The sequence below is a fragment of the Passer domesticus genome, chromosome 1 (genome assembly GCF_036417665.1).
Source record: "Passer domesticus isolate bPasDom1 chromosome 1, bPasDom1.hap1, whole genome shotgun sequence".
NCBI lineage: Eukaryota > Metazoa > Chordata > Aves > Passeriformes > Passeridae > Passer > Passer domesticus.
In genome coordinates this window covers 90,414,725-90,432,912 of record NC_087474.1, presented here as the reverse complement: position 1 = coordinate 90,432,912, position 18,188 = coordinate 90,414,725, and the positions used below count along the sequence as shown (strand labels likewise).

Below are 18,188 nucleotides of genomic sequence, written 5' to 3'. Positions count from 1 at the left end.
CGGCGGCGGGGCAGCATGGCCGCCAGCGGGACGCGCTTGGCGCAGGAGGCGCTCGGCAGCGCGCCGGGCAGGAGACGGCCTGCCCTCGCCTCCTTCTCCGCCTTCAGCTTCGTCCCGCCCAAACGGGAAGGGCCTCCGGAGCTCAGCTATTACAACCGGCCGCACAAGGTGAGGGAGTGAAGGGAGCGGGCCGGGACAGGCCGGAGCAGCGCAGGGCGAAGGGACGAGGTTTCCCTGTGGGTCTCCGCGCGGTGTAGACCCTCTGGTTGGACCCGATGCAAAGCTCGGCCCTCATCATGAGCGACCTGGTCAGACAGGTGCCAAAAATCGTCATAGCATCATAGAATGGTTTGGGTTGGGTTGACTTCAAAGATCATCCAGTTCCAACCCCCTGCTATGGGCAGGGATACCTTCCACTAGACCAGGTCCAATCCAACGTGGTCCCACCCTCCAGGGGTGAGGCATCCACAACTTCTCTGGACAACTTGTTCTAGTTCCTCACCACACTCACAGAGAATAATTTTTTTTCTGATATAGAAATGTGGGACATAAATCTCTATTACTAGGCTATCTAATACCAAAATAACAAGTTTCACCATCAGAGGCCTTTGCAAAGTGTATTTGCTACTTGTGGATGGCAAATGAGGGTAAGGTCTTTCAAGACAACTGGATAACAAGAAAAGGCAGAGACATTGTCTCCCAGGGACTGAGGATGAACAGGCCACTTGGTGTCAATGAAATATGAGGCATTTTTAGGAGGAACACTAGGAAAGGCATTATCTGTCACTAGGGTTTGATGCAGCACCAGTGGATTTTATTGTAACACACACTCTTGGGAACCCTTTAATAAGAAACTTCCCCATTCTCATTTGAGGGAAAGGATTTTCCATGTGCATTGCATAAATTTCCTGCATGATCAGCTTTAATAAAATCACTGGAGCTACTCAAAACAATAACATCAATATATGCGTCCGTGACTGAATGCTTCTGAGGGTGGTACACTGCCACTCAACATGTGGTAACTCAAGTGCACTGGCAGAGAGCCTCACTCCTCACTCTGCTGCATTATGTCACCATTGCTCCTCATTCTGTCCTCATATTTAAGATCAGAAATGAAAACACTTTTCTATGAAGGGAGAATATGAGACATTGAAGTTAGCATGCTTTTTTCTAAAAAAAAAAAAAAAAAAAAAAGTATAAAAAAGTTCTGAAATGCTTATTATGTCAATGTAACAATGTAACATATCAATCCTGTGGCAATTTATAATGATAAATACAACCCATGATTCCTCTCCTCACCCAAGTGACAAGCTGTTGAATGCACCAAGCACCGGGCAGCACTGACTGGTGGTTTGTGAGAGTTTGCAGGTCCTCTGTCCCTGGGATGTGAGCAGGGTACAGACTAGAGCACTGTGCTGGGTATTCAATGAACAGCAAATTTCCTGCATTGACCAGGTGGCCCTGCTAAAAGACAAGAAGATTTCTCTCGTGACTCTCTTGTGTTGATTCCAGCATTACCTTGGCAAGGTGATCTGACCCAAAGGTCAGCAGGCACAGTTGGTGCCGTGCTTCACAAAACAGTAAGGAGAGCACAACAAGAGTAAGGTAAGGGCAGGTAGAGGGCTGGCATGGTGCTCTTGGATCTGGTGAGCTCACCAGTCTGCACAGAATTAGCAGCCGTATGGTAGAGCTTTTCCTTACAATACAGTCTGCTTTCACACTCACAAAGGCCTGGTTTGTGAAAAAAGCTGCTCCAGTGGCATGGAAACAAAAAGTGATAACAGCTGTTTAATAGGATTCTTCACAGCCCAGGCCTTGGCCACAGGGGAGGAAGCAGATTCAATCCATTCTTCTGCAAAATTTAGGAATTAGATAATTTGAATATTTTTATTTATAGAGCCAAAGGAATCTCATTCCGTTTTGCAGCTTAAACACCTAAAACCAACCATGTATCAGAGACTGAAGCAGAGAGAAGTAGGAAGAAGATGGGCTCATTGCATGGCTAGAAGCCAGAAATTCCTGCCTCCCTGGATTGCTTTACATAAGTTACTGTAGCCAATATGCCTGGTGTTTCCTCTTCTGTGATGTGGAGAAAGCTATTGCCTATTTTATGTGTGTCTGGAATACTAATGAATGCTTGCAAAGCATTTAGCTTTAGCAGCAGTACACAGAGGATGCCTACCCTGAGTGCACATTTATCATCAGCTCTGTGTGATTCACTGGCTCTGGTGGGTTTAAGAAACAGCTTGCCGCCACCACCACCCAGGCCAACCAAGTTATCACTTACAACAAAGAGAAACAGCAGCAGGAAGTTATCAGTGCATTGAGCAAAGAAGTGTTGTCTCTACAAATCTGGCGGAAAATTCTAAGCAGATATCTGGGACAGAGCTAGTTTTTGGTATAACAGGCTGGCTGAGTGTCTGCAAGTTCCAGAAAGAATGAATTATCTGCTCTGACATGAGCAACAAGTGACACTTACTCTTTCTTAGTTTGAAACAAGTAACAAATAGTGCCATATTAATACCAGCAAAGAGCAAACAACATTTCTGGTGGTGAGTACAATTTAAATGTCCGCTGAATGAAACTGGTAGTGTGGGGAAGAAAGGAGAAGCAAAGAAGCATGAAAATAATTGTGGAGATGACAAATCATGTGCAGGGTGCTCTTGAACATGCCTGAAATCCTTTGAAGCTCAGTGGTTTGTGAGAAGTGAAGGGATAGATAGGTTAAATACAAAATAATCTCTCCTCTTGGCAGAACCAAGTATTGGAAATACCTTTACAAACAAAGCCTGAAATTACAGCAGTGTCTCTCTAGTGCTCTTAACTATGGCTTCCTTTTAATGGAACTATTATAACCTTCTTGACCTGCCATGACTTGACTATATTTGGAGAATACCACTGTAATTTGAAAATCTCAAGGTACATGAGATTTTCAAAGGTTAAATTTGACACACTGTAAAATTAGAGGACAAAAAAAGCCCAACAAAATGCACCATTCTTTTAGTCAGCCATGCACAAAGCCAATGATGATTGACATTTTTAACAGAATATTGACCCTTAATGAAGTTCAGTAACAACTGGCAGGATATTTCAGTAGGGGATTTTCTTTTTGTTTTGTTTTTTTTTTTTCTCTGAAAAGTTTTTTTAGTTTTGAAATTGCTTTGATTCTATTTATGAGAACTTCTTGACTGGATTTCACAAACACCTTTGTTAGAAGAGCAGATCTTTTATGTGGCTTATTTGGATGCAAACTATGTCAACAGTTGAACAACAATAGTATGGCTCGGGGTGTGCTTTATTTTAACGCCTGAAATATGTGTGTCATGCATACCACTGGATCACAGGATTACCTCTGTGGCACATTTATTTCTCAATTCTGCTCTAATCAGAAATTAAATTATGTTTACAGTGCAGGGTACCTTTGTCTGTTTGAAAGTTTCTGTTTTGCTTTTACATAATTGTGCCAAATAATTTGACAAATACACACATTTAGGAAGGAGAATATTAAGCTCAGAAAATTAAAACAGATCAGATCAATTTCCAAAATTACAACAGATTACAATGGGGGCGGGGCGGGGGTGGGGGGAGGGGCAGGGAGAAGAAGTAAGTCGCCACAAGGGAAATTTCAGAGCTGAACAATTTAATAAATGGTACCACGTGTCATTAGGTAATTTTGCAAACTATTCGAAAGGACTGGCCCAAACTTCCTAATGAGGTCAGTAATATTACAGGTGTCATCATCTAATGCAATACATGCACTACTTAGGTATTGATTTGACTACATGTGTTCTGTAATCTGTAAAGTAAAGAAATTATGTGAATTAGCCATTTTTCCCCTTTTCTCAAGACAGGAGATTTTTTCACCTATGATGCTGTTTTTGGAATACCAGAAGGTTATGATCAATATCTTCCGCAATGTGACAGAAAACATGCAAAGGCTCGTGGCCTTAAAATTAATGAGGAGGTAACCCTTTGATAAATTCAAAATTATATTTGTTTAAGGTATTTTGTACTTTTTGCCATGACTGGAGGCTCTTGGCATTGTTTTACCCTTTGCAATGTAACCCATACTGTAAGAAAGTAATTGGAAGGAGGATATCAGCCTGTAGGTTTAGGAGAAAGCATTATCCCATGAAGATACCCAAATTAGCTCTTGCTCTTTCATATCCTGAAGATTTCCAGGTGATAAGACATATGCAAGTTAAGGGGGAAGAGGCAAATTCTCTCTTGCAGAGTGCAGGGTGTACTCTGAACCATCTGTGCCCCTCAGGAGTTGTACTTCAGGTGGTTCTGCAGTTATTTCTGTGGTGCTTAAAAACTATTTTCCCTGAGAGGGCTGGATTCAGAGGCAATGACTTCACTACTGTCCTCTGACACCCACACCCTTTACACCAGCATTTGCTGTGAAAGCTCATCTCTGAAGCTGGTGAGCTTATTAGGAAAACCTACACCAGATTGCCCTGCAGGAAGGAAATTCATAGGGAGCTAGTGCAAAGGTGTGGTCAGTCAGAACACATGGGCATGCCTGGGAAAGGATGGGCAAGTATTCGGGGCCAGCAGAATCTGGGTTTGATGTGCAGCCCAACAAGTAAATACTCCCTTGGGAACAGAAATACTACGGTATATATGCATAAATGTATGTGGATGTATTTTTGCATCTGAATAATACAGCATATATACAACCGTCTGTGTCTGTAATTATATTTATGTATACACACACAAAACTGAACACAGAGGCAGAGACTGTCAAAAACCAAATGAAGTGTAACCTCTGTGTACTAATGACCTCAAAATCCCAATGAGTTCATGGGATATTAGAGTGATGGGTAGGCTAGGGATGTAGGGATGGCTGCCTGATTTGATGGTTATAGAGAAGGAAGAAGGAAGAGTGACACAAGAGTTCAAATTACTCTAATTTCGGTGCAATAAAATTGTTTTTTTCTGACAAAGCCCACTGCTTGGGATTCATCTCACTAGCAGTTATATATGCCAGACATTTCTGTGCAAGTGGGTAGCCATAATGCCCTTCAACTCTGATATCAGACAGTGCAGGAAGCATTAAATGCTCTCAAAGGAATCCCAGGAGTGCCCATTAGCATCACCTGCTCATGCCTAATAACTCAACTGAAAATCTGTGTATCTATGTGAATGACTACTCCAATTAGAAATTAAGCCTTTTATTTAAACAAAACAAAGACAACCTCCTCCCCTAGTACCAAGCATATTTTTCAAGTGGCAAATTTGTGTAGAAAGTTCATCAATATAAAGTTACAGCTTTTTACTGAGCTCTTGTATCAACAAAACTCACTCTCCTATCAGCTTTCTTCCTAGAGCAAACTTGTATGGACCAGAATTCATACCAGCTGTGCTGGGCAGTGCACACATGGGACTGTCCAAACAGGTGTCCCTTAATCCAGCCCTTTAATTAGCATGGATAGACATCAAACCCACAGTTATTTAATACTACAGCATGATCCTCCTGCATGTCATGACACCCAACACTGTAACCATAACTAAGTGCAGATCATATACTCAATTCATCTTTATCACAGTGGCCCTCTCAGGCTTTATGTAATAATAACTAAATTATAAAATATAATAACTAAAAACACCACAATTGACATCTTTTTAGTTCAACACTGAACACAAACAGACTGAACCACAGTACACTGCTTGAGCTGGAAAAAAGCAAACCACTGCAAGTAAGCCCCTCATTTCCTGCAGGTAACCTGGGTGCACCCAGGAATTCAAGAGTACAGTGACAGATGCTCGGTTTAGCTACATGCAGCTGAGTAACTGCAGTGGAGTGTGTGCTCAGGGCTTCCATTGCTGATTGCAAGTGCTAACAGTGCTAGAATTACACACTGCGAGGGCGGGCAGCAGGATGCTTCCCAGCCAACTGTTGGAAAATCTGAAACCCACTGAATGCCAAACCCACAAAGATGAAATGCCAGCGTGCACAGTCAGCGCTGTGCTACCAAGGATGCTGAAAACTGATTTTAAATAAACTTATTTATTTAAAAGGAACACAAACTATTGGAAATACATACTGCTGCCTGTCATTAGCACTGTAAACCCTGAATTTCTAGCAAAGTCTTTCTTTATGGTACAAGGATTTTTTAGTTTCTCACTTTTCAGCATTTATCCACAACTAGGGCAGGGGAGGAAATTATCTTAATTTTGCCTGCCAGTCTTCTTGACTTGATTTTCATTCTGCTGGGGTTAAAAGTTAGTGTACTGAATAGCTTTTAATAGGGTGGAGTAAGGTGGGCAGGAGAACTGGGAGATATATGATTGTTTTGAAATGAGCTTTTGTATTGAGTGGGTTAGTTAGTTAGTTAGTTAGTTTGTTTTTGAAAAGTGTTTACAGAATCCTTCTATGAACCTCAGGTTCTGTCCATAAGGCTGGAAATGTTTCTTAGCTGACTGCCCTGCTATGAGATCCTGCCAATCTGTGCTCCCACCCGCATCCTTGCAGGACCTAAGTGTTGATTTGCTCAGGCTTGTGTCTGTTGCAGCAAACAAGTCATTTGCTTGCACTCGAACTATAGTGTGGCATCTGCATTTTGATTTGCCTTTTAGATACTATGTATAAGACTAGAAAAACACATTGCAGACCAAGGCTTACTGTGTTAGTCAGTGTGCAAACATAAAAGCAGCCTGATAAAGCGGAGACCTTTGGCTAGGGAAAGAAAAACAAACAAATCTTGTCTTCTGATTCCGTAAGCTCCCTGTTGCTCTAACACAGGAAGGAACTGCAGATTGCAGATAGTGATTGCACAGCCACTTAAAGTGCAGCTTACTAAGAACAAGTTTAAAATCTTTTCTTGGTCAGGTTGTTTTTCATCAAGTCCACTTTCCATCATGGCAAAGCAGTTATTTCTGTAGTCTTACAGCTACACGTATTTTTAGTAAAACCTTTCATTGTGCAGAAATAAAGTAGTATATGCTTTATTTCCTTCAGGGAAAGCTTGCATGGGCTAGTGGTTGCTCAGGATTTTTCTTTAGGCTTTGATTTTTTTCACGCTGTGCTTTCAACTGAATTGTGCAAGCAGGGTAGGTATTCCTCTAACAGGGGGCACAAATCTCTCCTATTTTTCAAAAGAATCACACAACTTGGTGCACAAGAAAAATAAAAATAAAATCTGTGCTTTTCTAGCATTTAGTTACCCAGTAATTACATGGTAATCACATGTGTATGTATGTATGTATTTGTGTAAAAAAATTACCAGTCCACAACTCCATATCTTATCATCTTGTCATCTAGTGACACATTCATGTTTTACTAAGATAAAAATAACACAAAAAACTAGGGCAGGGATAGAATAGTAAGGGTGCTAAACAAATACACATGCATATTGCAGATGCTGTACAGTTCTGTCAGTTATTTTACCCCTGGCCACAGCACATTTAGCAATAGAAAACTGCCATGTTTTCTATTCACCCTGTGATTTTCTTCTAAAGTGATTTTTGTGTTTTCACAGGAAATGGCAAGACCTGTTCCTGTGCTCACATCTTCAGAGTATGGGAAGCGCTTACACAAGCTCTTAGACCCAGCAACCGGAGAGCATGCGAGGGTTAACAGCGTGCACGCAGCAATCTACGGGGAAGGCAGCCGCCCTGCTCATTGACAAACCTTCTCCAGGCCTGGATCCCTGGGTAATCTCTCGTATCTGTCATTGCCAGCAATATTTATCTGGAAAACAACCTAACACTTTGAAAAGCAATATGGTGCTTTTGCCTTTTCCTCTACAGTTTATCTAATGAGAATTATCTGGATTAAAAATAGGGTGAAATAGCAGCTGCACGTTTTCTTATGCTAACTAAAATGCATGTCTTCTTCTTACATTCTCACAAAAATCTCATGAAGAGCAGCACCAACAAGAACATTTAGAACATTTTAGGCAGCAATGCTGGGAATGAGACCTGCTGGGTCAAAAGCTGTGTCTGAAATCCTGGGCACTGTATCTACATAACCATTCACTGACTTAATATTTTAAACAAGCTTGTCCATCAAGGTATCAGTAGTCACAGATTTTCCAATCCTTACGGACTTGCTAGAGAATTATGAGACATTGTTCTAGGTACACAACAGCTGAAATGGATATTCAGCTCAGAATTTTCAAAAATGTATGGGCTTATGTGCTTAGCAGTTTCACTAGACTTCAAGTGGAACTCGAGTTAAAAGGAACTTCTGAGCACTTGGCATTTGAAGAGACAAAATCTGGATTTAGCTGAATTCAGACATTCAATTCACTGACCCACTCTAGGAATGGCATCTGATTTAACAAGAAAAATCATCATTGGTTCTGTATCAAATCTGAAAAAAATGGGAAAAACGACTAAGAATACTAGCAGAACAAGCACTAAATAATTTGGTACAATGGGTGAAAAAACCATAAGGATTTGAGCAGTAGCCATTTAAAAAGCATGTTTAGCACAAATGTCTAAATCTAATGAAACATTTGATGCCTTGTACTTTCACAGAATCCAGTACTAAAATTTTAAGGTAATTTCAGAAGTTTCTCCTGCAGAGTATGCATCAGTTTGGTTCTCAAGAGCCATTGATCCTGTTGCTGTTTAAGGCTGAGGCAGTATTGTTCAGAAAGGAACAGCCAAAGTGATCATACCAGAAAAAGGACTGGAAGTCCACAGCTGTGACTGACACTGGTTTTGTCAGGTATTTGGACACAGGAAATCTGTTATTTGTAAATACAGTGAGACATCTAGTGGAAAGAAAAAATAAAGAAACAAAAACCTTCTAAATCTGGAACCTGAAAAAGTAATAAATTAGCCAATCAATAGCACTTGTTTGACATGATGTGAGAAGCAGAGCACAGAGAGCAGCCCATTCTGAGAGATGTTTGTTACTTTCATTATTCATGACCTGCAGTTCTTCTACACTCAATGGGCTATGGACAAAAGGACATTAAAGGCTACATTCCTTTTCAAATATAAATACTTCACTAAACAAATTCAGCAGCATTAAATGAAAGGAATCATACGAAGAACAAAGGGAGAAGGAAATGTTTTCTAATACCACACTGCTTTTCCAAAAATCAATATCAAAGTTATACTAGTGAAGAATGAGATTGAATATGGCCATATTCTTAGCAGGTTATTTTTACTTTGGGACAGTCAGTACAAATTGCTTTTTTTGAAGTAGCCTTACTATATTTACAAACCATCTGTGTTTGAAAAAAACTATTGGAAATGAAATTTGTTTGAAAATAGCACCACCTTCTGGCCTGTGTGAGAAACAGGTATCACTTCCACCACAGAGGAAGTCAAACATCAAAACACCAGTTTGAGTTTTCCTAAATAATTTCTTTGCTTGTGTCATACCCTTCTCATCCCTACTCACTTTCGAAGATCTTTCACAGATTGTTCTTCCCACTACTTATTTCTCATTCAGTTCTGAATAGTTCACTTCTTCCTTCAGTGCTCAGTGTCAAAAGAACACCCTGACAATTTCTTCTGTATTATTGATAAGTTCTCATAAACGTTTGCAAAGCCATTTCCGCTCTTGTTCAATCTCTTGCTTGCTAGAATGACAAATTCTTAGGTTATTAATGTTCTGACTTACTATTACACATAATGTTCTGACTTACTATTACACAAAGGAAAGCACCTTTTAGCCCTCCCTCACCTGTCAGTGTTGACATACTACTGTGAGGAAGTTTCATACATGCAACAAATTAACATGGACAGAATGGACAGTGTATACAATGTAAAGCATATTCTGGATTTTGTATCCAGTAATCTCCAGAGATTGTTGGGGCAATTGACAGACACCTGCAACTCACAAATTATTGGAAAGAAAAACTGGCCACATTCTCTATTGATGAAATATACAGAATGTCAATGATGTGAAAGTTTCCCCTTTTTTGTGTCAAAACAACGGTGAAAATCAAACTAGGTAATGGTGGGAATTCTGCTTTGCTACTCATAAATAGTAATTCCACACAGAGAGGAAGCACAAGCTAACAAAAAAATGTGTTACATGGCTGTTCATCAAGAATACATGATGTAATCAGAACTAAAGCTCTCCTGTTTTCCCTTCATCATCTGCAAAGCAATATACTGACCCAAATTAGGGCACTTGTTCTGGCTGAAGTGGGTACTGGTTCTCAGTTGCAGAATTTCTGTTCATACATAAAAAAGGGCTGCCATGGGACATGTTCTTCTGAGCTTCAAAGCATAGAGTTTCTGTAACCCAGAGGAACTCTGGAGTGCATACAGGACCCCATTTAGACAGTTTAGCTAAAACTGCCACCAAAGGCAAAATGCCAAATAGAATACATCCAGAATACTGGGTGGCCCCACAGAGACACTTGTACAAGTCCATAGCCTGTGGCAGCTGTTACTTTACAAAGTAAAGCAAATCCTTTTTATTAAAAATCTCATTTTCTGTAAGGCATTGCTATTTATTGAACAGCACTCTGCATCTCTTAAATAAAACCAATAAGCCAATACTGCTTCTGCAACTATGTCAAATTTTAGTTTTATGAAACACTTGGGAAATTATGTGAGTGGTAAGTAAATTGCACAATTTCTTCTTATACTGTCAAGAAAAACCCTGATTAGTAGGTATTCTGTAGGTATATTCTGTACATCCAGACTGGTCAGTACCCTTCAACAGTCACACATGGCTGTTTGCAGCTGTGAATTAGAACCAGTTAAAAATACAAGGGAAAAGCAGCACTGACTGTCTGGAACTTGTATCTGTAAACTTGTAAAAAATATTGAAACAAATATTAAGAAAATATTATGCTCTTTATTATTCTTTACATGTCAATTCCAAATATTGGAAGGTTTTATATTCAGAAGCTCACATTTTCTGAGGTGGAGTTACTTAGAAAAAAATAGCTTTTCTTCCATGCACAGAATTTACACTTTGTAGTATAGGTCAGCCTGTTATCCAGTAGTATTCTCCAGTGTCAGTTGTTGAGTCCGTATGTACAAGGAAAGATTTTTTTGTGCAGATAATCTGCTATTTTTGTGGTATTTTGTAGATTTTCTATCTCAAAAAATGGAATCTGGAAACAAAACAGAAACAATTGCTGAAAATACCTTTTAATAAACAATTGGGTAAGACTGATGTTCATTGAGCAGATGCAAAACTACACATCAACTAAAGGTCAACTACAGATCAACTAAAACTACACTAAAGATTTAATCCTAAATGTACTATTGATCTACAAATGACCTGAAGAGAAATAACTATTAAAAAAAAAGAGTTATATTTATTACAGTTTAAACTAAGCTAAATATTATGGAGTTAGGCTTATGTAATAAGTAATGATAAGTGGAAAATAAAATCTCAAGAAATTAACAGTTTTCATTCCAATTATGTTTCAAGAAAAATATACCTCTATTAATTCAACAGTCAAAATAAAGGTTATACTCTGTTGTGAAAATATTGTTTACAATACAAATCAGCTTCTTTTTTTTAACTCGTCTTTTTAAACTCCAAACCTTTTTAAAAAGTATTTGATTGAAAATTCCAATTCTAATGAACTCTTACATAACAATTTATTTAATTCAAGATTTGAATCTTAATCACTGAAGAGAAGTACTCTTCCAAACAGCAACTATATGGCAAAAAACACAGACAGAACACACTAATTGATTCAAGGCAGAAAAAGGTAGTTCTGTACACCCTCAAAAAGGCAAAAACTAGATAGAGAGAATGTAATATAGAAAGAACAAGACTACACCTGCTTTAGGAATTAATTGAAACTACAATTTTAAGTATTGTAAAATAATTTTTTACTTGTTTTCTTGTAGCAAAAGTAAATCACTAAAGTCTTTGGACTTTACCTGCACAACTTCATAACCAAGTAACTGAAGATGTCTCTGTTTAATAGCTTCTTCTCCCAAGAGATTGTGACTATGAGCACAAAATCTATTTTGACCATCAACACACAGGGCAATTCTAAAATTAAACATAAGTCTAATATCAAAAAAAACCCCAACAAACCCACAAAAATTAATTACTTCAATCACCACAACTACTTTAGTTCCTAAGAAGCAGGAAACAATACCTCCCTCTTACACCTCGTTGAATCAGATGTAGGATGGGAGTTACCTAGTTCAGGATAATTTAAATCACTCAATTTAAGGTTGGGAGGTGAAACCCTGAAACTTAGTGAATCTGAAAAGCTTTTTTATTTGCTCTGAACAAAAATTACCATGCAAGTTAATAGTTTTTTTTAATGCTATGATTAGTAAGCTGTTTTGAATTCTTCTAGAAAGAAAAATGTAAAAAAAACTTGCCTCAGCTAGAAAACATTTCAGCATCTAAATGTATTTAACTTGCTAATTTACCTGTTAAATTCATTAGAGTTCAAACTGAGTTTAAGCTTCATCTGTTTTAAGTTAAACCAGTATATATAGTTTGCAGCATGGATTATAATAATATTTTTACTTCTGGGTAAGTAAACTTAATCAACTTTCTCCCTCTACTAGCTTCAACATCAACTTAATCCAAGGTTTTTATATCTACTGTTAAAAAGTTGCTTAAATTTTCAGTATGCTAAGCATACTGTGACTTTATTTACTTTATGAAAGCTACTACTTAAAAAACCACAAAACATTGGAGCTCATTCTTAAGCATTTAAGCATGGGCTCTTGGAAAGAACCTGTATTAGTCTCGGAGTCTTATGTGAATGTGTGCTGGTTTCAGCTTAAACCACAACAGAAGGTTACACTGGAGAAAGCCTAACCTCTTAAAAGACGTTTGCGTTGTTCAGACAGTGCAGTTGTAATTATCACATAGGCAGGTTGCATAACTTTGTATCCAAGGCTTCCCAAAGTAACCCTTGTTTAATATACTTTTTAACACCTATGTATTTCTCAATGAAAAAAAACCACCATCTGTATCAAACATCCTTATTCAGGATTCCTTGCAGAAGTAAATTTGTGAACTCAAACTGGCTCAAAGTCTGTTAAATCTGTGCAAATACACTCAGTTAGAATTTAGTTTTAATTTGAAAATGAATTACTGAATATCAAAATAGATTACTATAATCCAAATAAGGATCACTTGATTTATACTGTCATTGAGTAAAGAAACCAACTGTCTGACACTGCATAGTCAGGTGGCAAAACAATGAGCAAAAAGCAGACTGTTAATTTTGTCCTTCTGCCAGTGGTTTCAGTGTGAGACCTGAACTTTGTTGAAATCAATGGCAAAACTGCAAATAGCTTAAATTTAGCCAGGTTTTCACCCTGGATGTGCTTTCCTAGTGTAAATCAACATTTTACCCATGGTTTCTGTTATTCTCTTACCGTCTGTGTACCTCTTCAAGTTGGGCCGCAGGCAATACAAAACCTTCTTCATCTAATTTAATCTCAATATCTGATGCAGATGAAAAAAAAGTGACAATAAACGTCATTTCCTATAACAAACTTTCTACTGTAATTCTCATCTTCTCACAGTTGTTTTATTAAACAATTATAATACTATCACAATTTTTCTCTTTTTTTTTTTAAATCACAGAGGCTGGCAAAAGTTGTATAGACTTAACACAAATGAGTGATAATTAGTAACAGTTCAGCCTTTCATGATGCTAACAAAATAGCAAAGTCCACTCAAAGTCCACTCAAAACTAACACAGTTAAATGGTGTTCTGCTGTGCTAACTGCTAACTAGGGTGTCTGGAATTCATTTTGAGGGCTTTGGGGAGAGAGATACTTTCTCCCTCTACTAGCTTCAACATCCTTGTGAAAGCTGACACACAGAGTAACTCTGGAATCATCCCCCTTTTTAATTTTTTTAAAATCCCTCTGACATCCATGGTGTCCAAGACTCCCTTCCCTCAACATCTTATTATCATCCACCCCTCCTGGGCACGTGATTTCCCTCATCACTGCCTTCTGTTTCCTGCTGTTTTGCTCACTCCTGCCTTACAGCCACAAAGCGCACCGACTGTGCTGTCAGCAGCTCTTGCTGAGGGCAGAGGAGCCCACCTGAGCAGGGCTCACAGCTGACCACCTTCCTTTCTCTACTCACTACTAAAGCAGGGAGATCAGGCAAGTGGCTTTGCCTCATTTTGCTGTATGTGATACAAACTGTTTAACAGATAAGGAGCTGATAATAAAAACACAGAATACAAGCAGCTGCTAGCAGCTGTTTTCAAGGCAGACTGGCTGCCTAAATACCAATCTGCAGTGCTTTTCTCTCTATTTTCCTTTCACTGACTCTAAAAATTATTTACTTAAAGTTCCCAAATTTCAGATCTTGTACAGAAATTGGTATCCCAGTTTACTTTTTCTGTATTTGCAGAATTTAGACTGCCTACAAAGGAAATGATAGCTTTGGCACCATACACACACATTTCTATTAATCTAAAGAAATTATACTTACCAATTACATAGAAATACGGTGTTGATACCTCTGATGCAAAATATATTCTTTTTTTCAGTAAATAAAGTAATCCCGTCTTCACTCTTTTAAAGAGATGAACATCAGGAGAACTCTGAGGCGTGGGAAAGGCCTTTACTTGGTACTTAGAAAGGAGTTTTGGACCCTAGATAGCGACAGAAAATCAAATCAAAAAAGGGAGATAACATTTTTGTAATTACCTCATATTAACATAGCAAAATGTATTCTGTGCATTTCAAAGCCAAGTCTATTGAGTCTAACTGTAGGTCTATAGAGACCTACAGTCTGAGGTATGATCTGCTGAAAACTTAAAATCACCCAAACAACCACCAGAACATCCTCAGGAAGCTTCAATGCTTTCATGTTCATGAGAAATGCACAGTTGTTTCCATTCATACAAATATATTAAGTAATTCAATAAGGTAGAAATGCTCCATATTTTCATCAAGAAAAATTGGTTTGTCCAATTCCAATGCTTTTTATGGGAAATACATAAAACTAAGTATAAGCAGGGCCCTAATGACCTTATCACCTTTTGTTAACATCACTTCAGGTTTCACATGTACTGTACCTCATAAAATGGGCACTCCAGGGTGACAGTCAGAAAAAGCTGGGTTAGCTGGGACATAACAACTCTGTTCAGACCAGGTGGCTGAGCTGAAACAACAACAGTCAGATTTTCAGGTGTACCTTCCATAAAGTATCTTTACACAAATCATAATGTAGAAGTTAGGAAAAGCTATTCAGTATGATATGCAGAAAAACGACTTCATCATTAAAATTCTCAGCATTTGTTTAAATTAACAGAAAGATTAGTATGAAATTACACAGGTAGAAAAATGAGATTATTTATAGAAATGTCAACACAAAAATACAAAATAGCAAGATCTGAGTTAAAACTGTCATATTCTTTCACAAAAAACATGAGGATCCAAAAGATGCATGGCATTCTACATAGAAGAATAAATTTGAGATGACGTCTTAGATAAATATCTCCTTCTTATAACCACTTTTCCTCAAGTTATAATCCCAGGATCCCATAGTTTTTTGGTTTTTTTTTTTTTTTTTTTTTTAATCTGCAAAATGTGGATAATACCAAATAATTTGTGGAGATTTGTTTGCTTTGTAAAAATCAAGTCCTTCAGGTATTTCATGTTGTTGAAAAATTAAGTGACCAAAATTTCTAATCACTTTGAAAAATTTAGCTTAGTTTTATTAGTAGAGCAATCTTAGCTGAAATCTTATTAAGTCAGTCATCTTTCTGGCATAGCTTACACCTCTCTACAATGACCCTAAAAATGCATTAGTACCAAATAGAGAATAACTCAAAATGATGTGTTATTCATAATAGTTTTGTGTCCAAAAGCATTGAAATATGCAATAATTAGAGCCAAGAACAGGCTACCACATGGGAGATGTTCTAGCCTCATGTATAAGACAAGAACAAACCCAAGTCACTGTTTTTTAGAAAATCAGAAGAATTAGCTGAAATAATTATTTTAAAGGAATTTAAGTCTGTGTTTTAAAACCGTACAGTGCAATTTTCAAACTCAACTAAATGACATACATGAAAGACAATGGCAACTGTGACAAGGAAGCTTCAGCCTTTGGTCTCCTGATCACTATTTTCCAGTCACTGCTGATTTGACAAATTAAATTGCTAAAAAATAGGTGCTTGACAACAGACAAACTCCATAACAGAAAAAAATGTGGAACATCTCAAGAGAAATTCTGCTTCTTACCTTGAAGCTTTTGCAGAAAATAGGGACTAAATATTTTTGGCAGGAAATTTATTGGATAACGTTGAACAAGGACACACGAGTGTAGCAGGTTGAGCAAGGTGTGGGGCTGAAAGTGCCTCAGGCGGGTGTGCAGCACAGTTTCAAGCTTCCTAAACAAGGAAGAAGCACTTGGAGGCAGATAGTTAAGAGTCCCAAACGGGATAATATACGCAGCAATCTGCTCAGTGGTAAGTCTGTCAGCACTGGAAATGAAATCTTCTGCCACTGCATCAAAGATGGGCTTTGAAAGGATCATCTTTTTGCAGCAATACTGCATGACCTTGCTGACCGTTTGAGGATGCATAGTGTGGATGGACTTGGGGACATGTCTTTCCAGTGCCTCTGTAAAAATTTGCATTTTTTGCCCAAAGTACAGGAAAGCTTCCAGTACATTTACCAGTTCATGATCTGTGAAATAGGGAACATGCTTCTCTGAATGTTTACACAGTGCAGTGACTAAGACAACTGCTCGAGTCTGATGAAGAACTACCAGTGAATTCAGTATTACACTTACAGAGTTTGGGCTTAGTTGGGAAACTATGTGTAAAGTGACACTGTTCAGTCTGTTTAGTAAGTTTTGGCATTGTTTCCCTTCCCTCACAGTCACCTGCAGTATCCTATAAACCATCACTATTTCCCTGGGACTCCAACTCTTAATATCTCTTTCTTGCATGCGGTTCACAATTTGTTCCAGTGTCGCACAACTTGGGGCTTCTAACTCAAGCAAACTCTCTCCAAGAGCACACAGATTTTCAGCAGTCAGCTGTCCCCTGCCAAGCCGCTCCTCGCTCTCCAAAAGCAGGCTTGTCATCAGCGTGCTCTGCGGATCTATACGGAGTTTAATCAAAGCCTGCAAGGCATTCAGCAGCCCCGTGTTTGACAGTTTTGAGGATTCAAATTCAAACTGGAAGCATAATGCCCTGAAAACTTCATTCTCTAACAGTCCAGGGTTTTTAAGACCATTGTCATCCACCTCAACTTCAGAAATCTTCTGCAGGGCTCCTGAGGCCATTGTATCAGACATGACCTCTAGAGAGCTAAGAAAATAAAAAATCTCTTTTGATGTACAAAGGTTGTTCAGCTTCTTGAAAAATAATTGTTCATCCATCCACACGTTATTTGATTTAGTACAGTTCATCATATCTCCACAAAGATGCACAGCTTCATTAACAGAAAGTGGCTGCACTTGCAGTTGTACATGTTTTTTCCTACAAAACGTATACTGAGATTTATCTTTGACACACAGCATCCTCATGGCCACGGAGCTATAGTTTTGGGGTTTTCGCTGCCCACTGATGAAGTTCAACCTTTTGCTTAGGGTCATCAAAGCAGACCTGCTTGCTGGTGTGCTGGATGAATACAACTGGAAGCCTTTTCGGCTAATCAAAGCCATATTGAATCAAGTGAATTCTGAAATGACACCTAGGGGAAGAAAAATAGATATGTAGTCTAGAAAACACCACCAGGGTCACTAAAATGCAGAAAAAACCACAACCCCAGTCCTTCTGGTGGCTGGAAAGATGGGTACGCTCCCTCTCCCGCGACCACGAGCACAGAGAGCAGAAATGCCGGGAGCGGCGATCCCTGACAGGCTGCCCCGTGTTCCCGCAAGGACACTGGCAGACGAACAGGAGACTTCGCCCGCCACCCCCGCGGCCGGGGCGGCACCGGGGCGGCCCCTCCATGCCCCTCCATCCCCTCCGCCCCAGCACCGAGTGCCTCTCCGGCCCGGGGGCACCCGGCCGTGCCCGGCAGCCGCGGCGGCCTCACCTCGGCAGCCATCACGGGCAGCGCGGCGCCTGCCGGGACCTTCCGGCGCCTCGGCCCGGCCCGCCCCGCTCCGCCCGGCCCGGCCTCCTCCCGCGCTGCCCGGGCACCAGCGCCGCGGGGGCTGCCGCTTTGCTTCGGAAGCGGGATTCGTGTCCGTGCGCACCGCGTCCTGCAGCGCAAGTACTGCCGTTCCCCGCTCGGGCGGCACCGGGGCCGGGCGGAGCAGGGAGGCGGGGCGGAGGGTTTGT

At 39.6% G+C, this 18,188-nt stretch overlaps 3 protein-coding genes across 6 annotated transcripts in view; 2 read left to right on the top strand and 1 right to left on the bottom strand.

Moving 5' to 3' along the window:
- On the top strand, positions 1 to 7,801 carry CFAP90 (cilia and flagella associated protein 90). Its single transcript, XM_064428987.1, has 3 exons — positions 1 to 168; positions 3,848 to 3,964; positions 7,485 to 7,801. Exons 1-3 carry the CDS (start codon positions 16 to 18, stop codon positions 7,629 to 7,631), a joined length of 417 nt encoding a protein of 138 aa, XP_064285057.1. The 5' UTR covers positions 1 to 15; the 3' UTR covers positions 7,632 to 7,801.
- Positions 7,802 to 10,757: 2,956 nt separating this feature from the next.
- Positions 10,758 to 18,077, bottom strand: FASTKD3 (FAST kinase domains 3). Its single transcript, XM_064428974.1, has 7 exons — positions 17,941 to 18,077; positions 16,132 to 17,592; positions 14,961 to 15,046; positions 14,372 to 14,534; positions 13,294 to 13,363; positions 11,824 to 11,938; positions 10,758 to 11,039 (listed from the first exon to the last, which is right to left on the bottom strand). The coding sequence occupies exons 2-7, from the start codon at positions 17,561 to 17,563 to the stop codon at positions 10,941 to 10,943; spliced, it is 1,965 nt and encodes a 654-aa protein (XP_064285044.1). The 5' UTR covers positions 17,564 to 17,592; positions 17,941 to 18,077; the 3' UTR covers positions 10,758 to 10,940.
- MTRR (5-methyltetrahydrofolate-homocysteine methyltransferase reductase) overlaps positions 18,009 to 18,188 on the top strand; it is a 28,177-nt gene continuing 27,997 nt past the window's right edge. For 2 of the 4 annotated variants that reach the window (XM_064428967.1, XM_064428923.1), the window contains exon 1: positions 18,042 to 18,182. The gene's annotated coding sequence lies outside the window, so the exon portion shown is untranslated. Of the gene's footprint in view, positions 18,183 to 18,188 lie in introns of all 4 variants that reach the window. The other 2 variants (XM_064428932.1, XM_064428950.1) reach the window with 2 other exon arrangements.

Coding starts and splice junctions, on each gene's coding strand:
- CFAP90 (XM_064428987.1), top strand. CDS start 16: ATGGCCGCCAGCGGGACGCGCTTGGCGCAGGAGGCGCTCGGCAGCGCG. Junction 169..3,847: donor ATTACAACCGGCCGCACAAG/GTGAGGGAGTGA, acceptor CCTTTTCTCAAG/ACAGGAGATTTTTTCACCTA. Junction 3,965..7,484: donor GCCTTAAAATTAATGAGGAG/GTAACCCTTTGA, acceptor GTGTTTTCACAG/GAAATGGCAAGACCTGTTCC.
- FASTKD3 (XM_064428974.1), bottom strand. CDS start 17,563: ATGGCTTTGATTAGCCGAAAAGGCTTCCAGTTGTATTCATCCAGCACA. Junction 13,364..14,371: donor ACCGTATTTCTATGTAATTG/GTAAGTATAATT, acceptor CATCTGCATCAG/ATATTGAGATTAAATTAGAT. Junction 11,040..11,823: donor TTGGTTATGAAGTTGTGCAG/GTAAAGTCCAAA, acceptor TTTTGTTTCCAG/ATTCCATTTTTTGAGATAGA.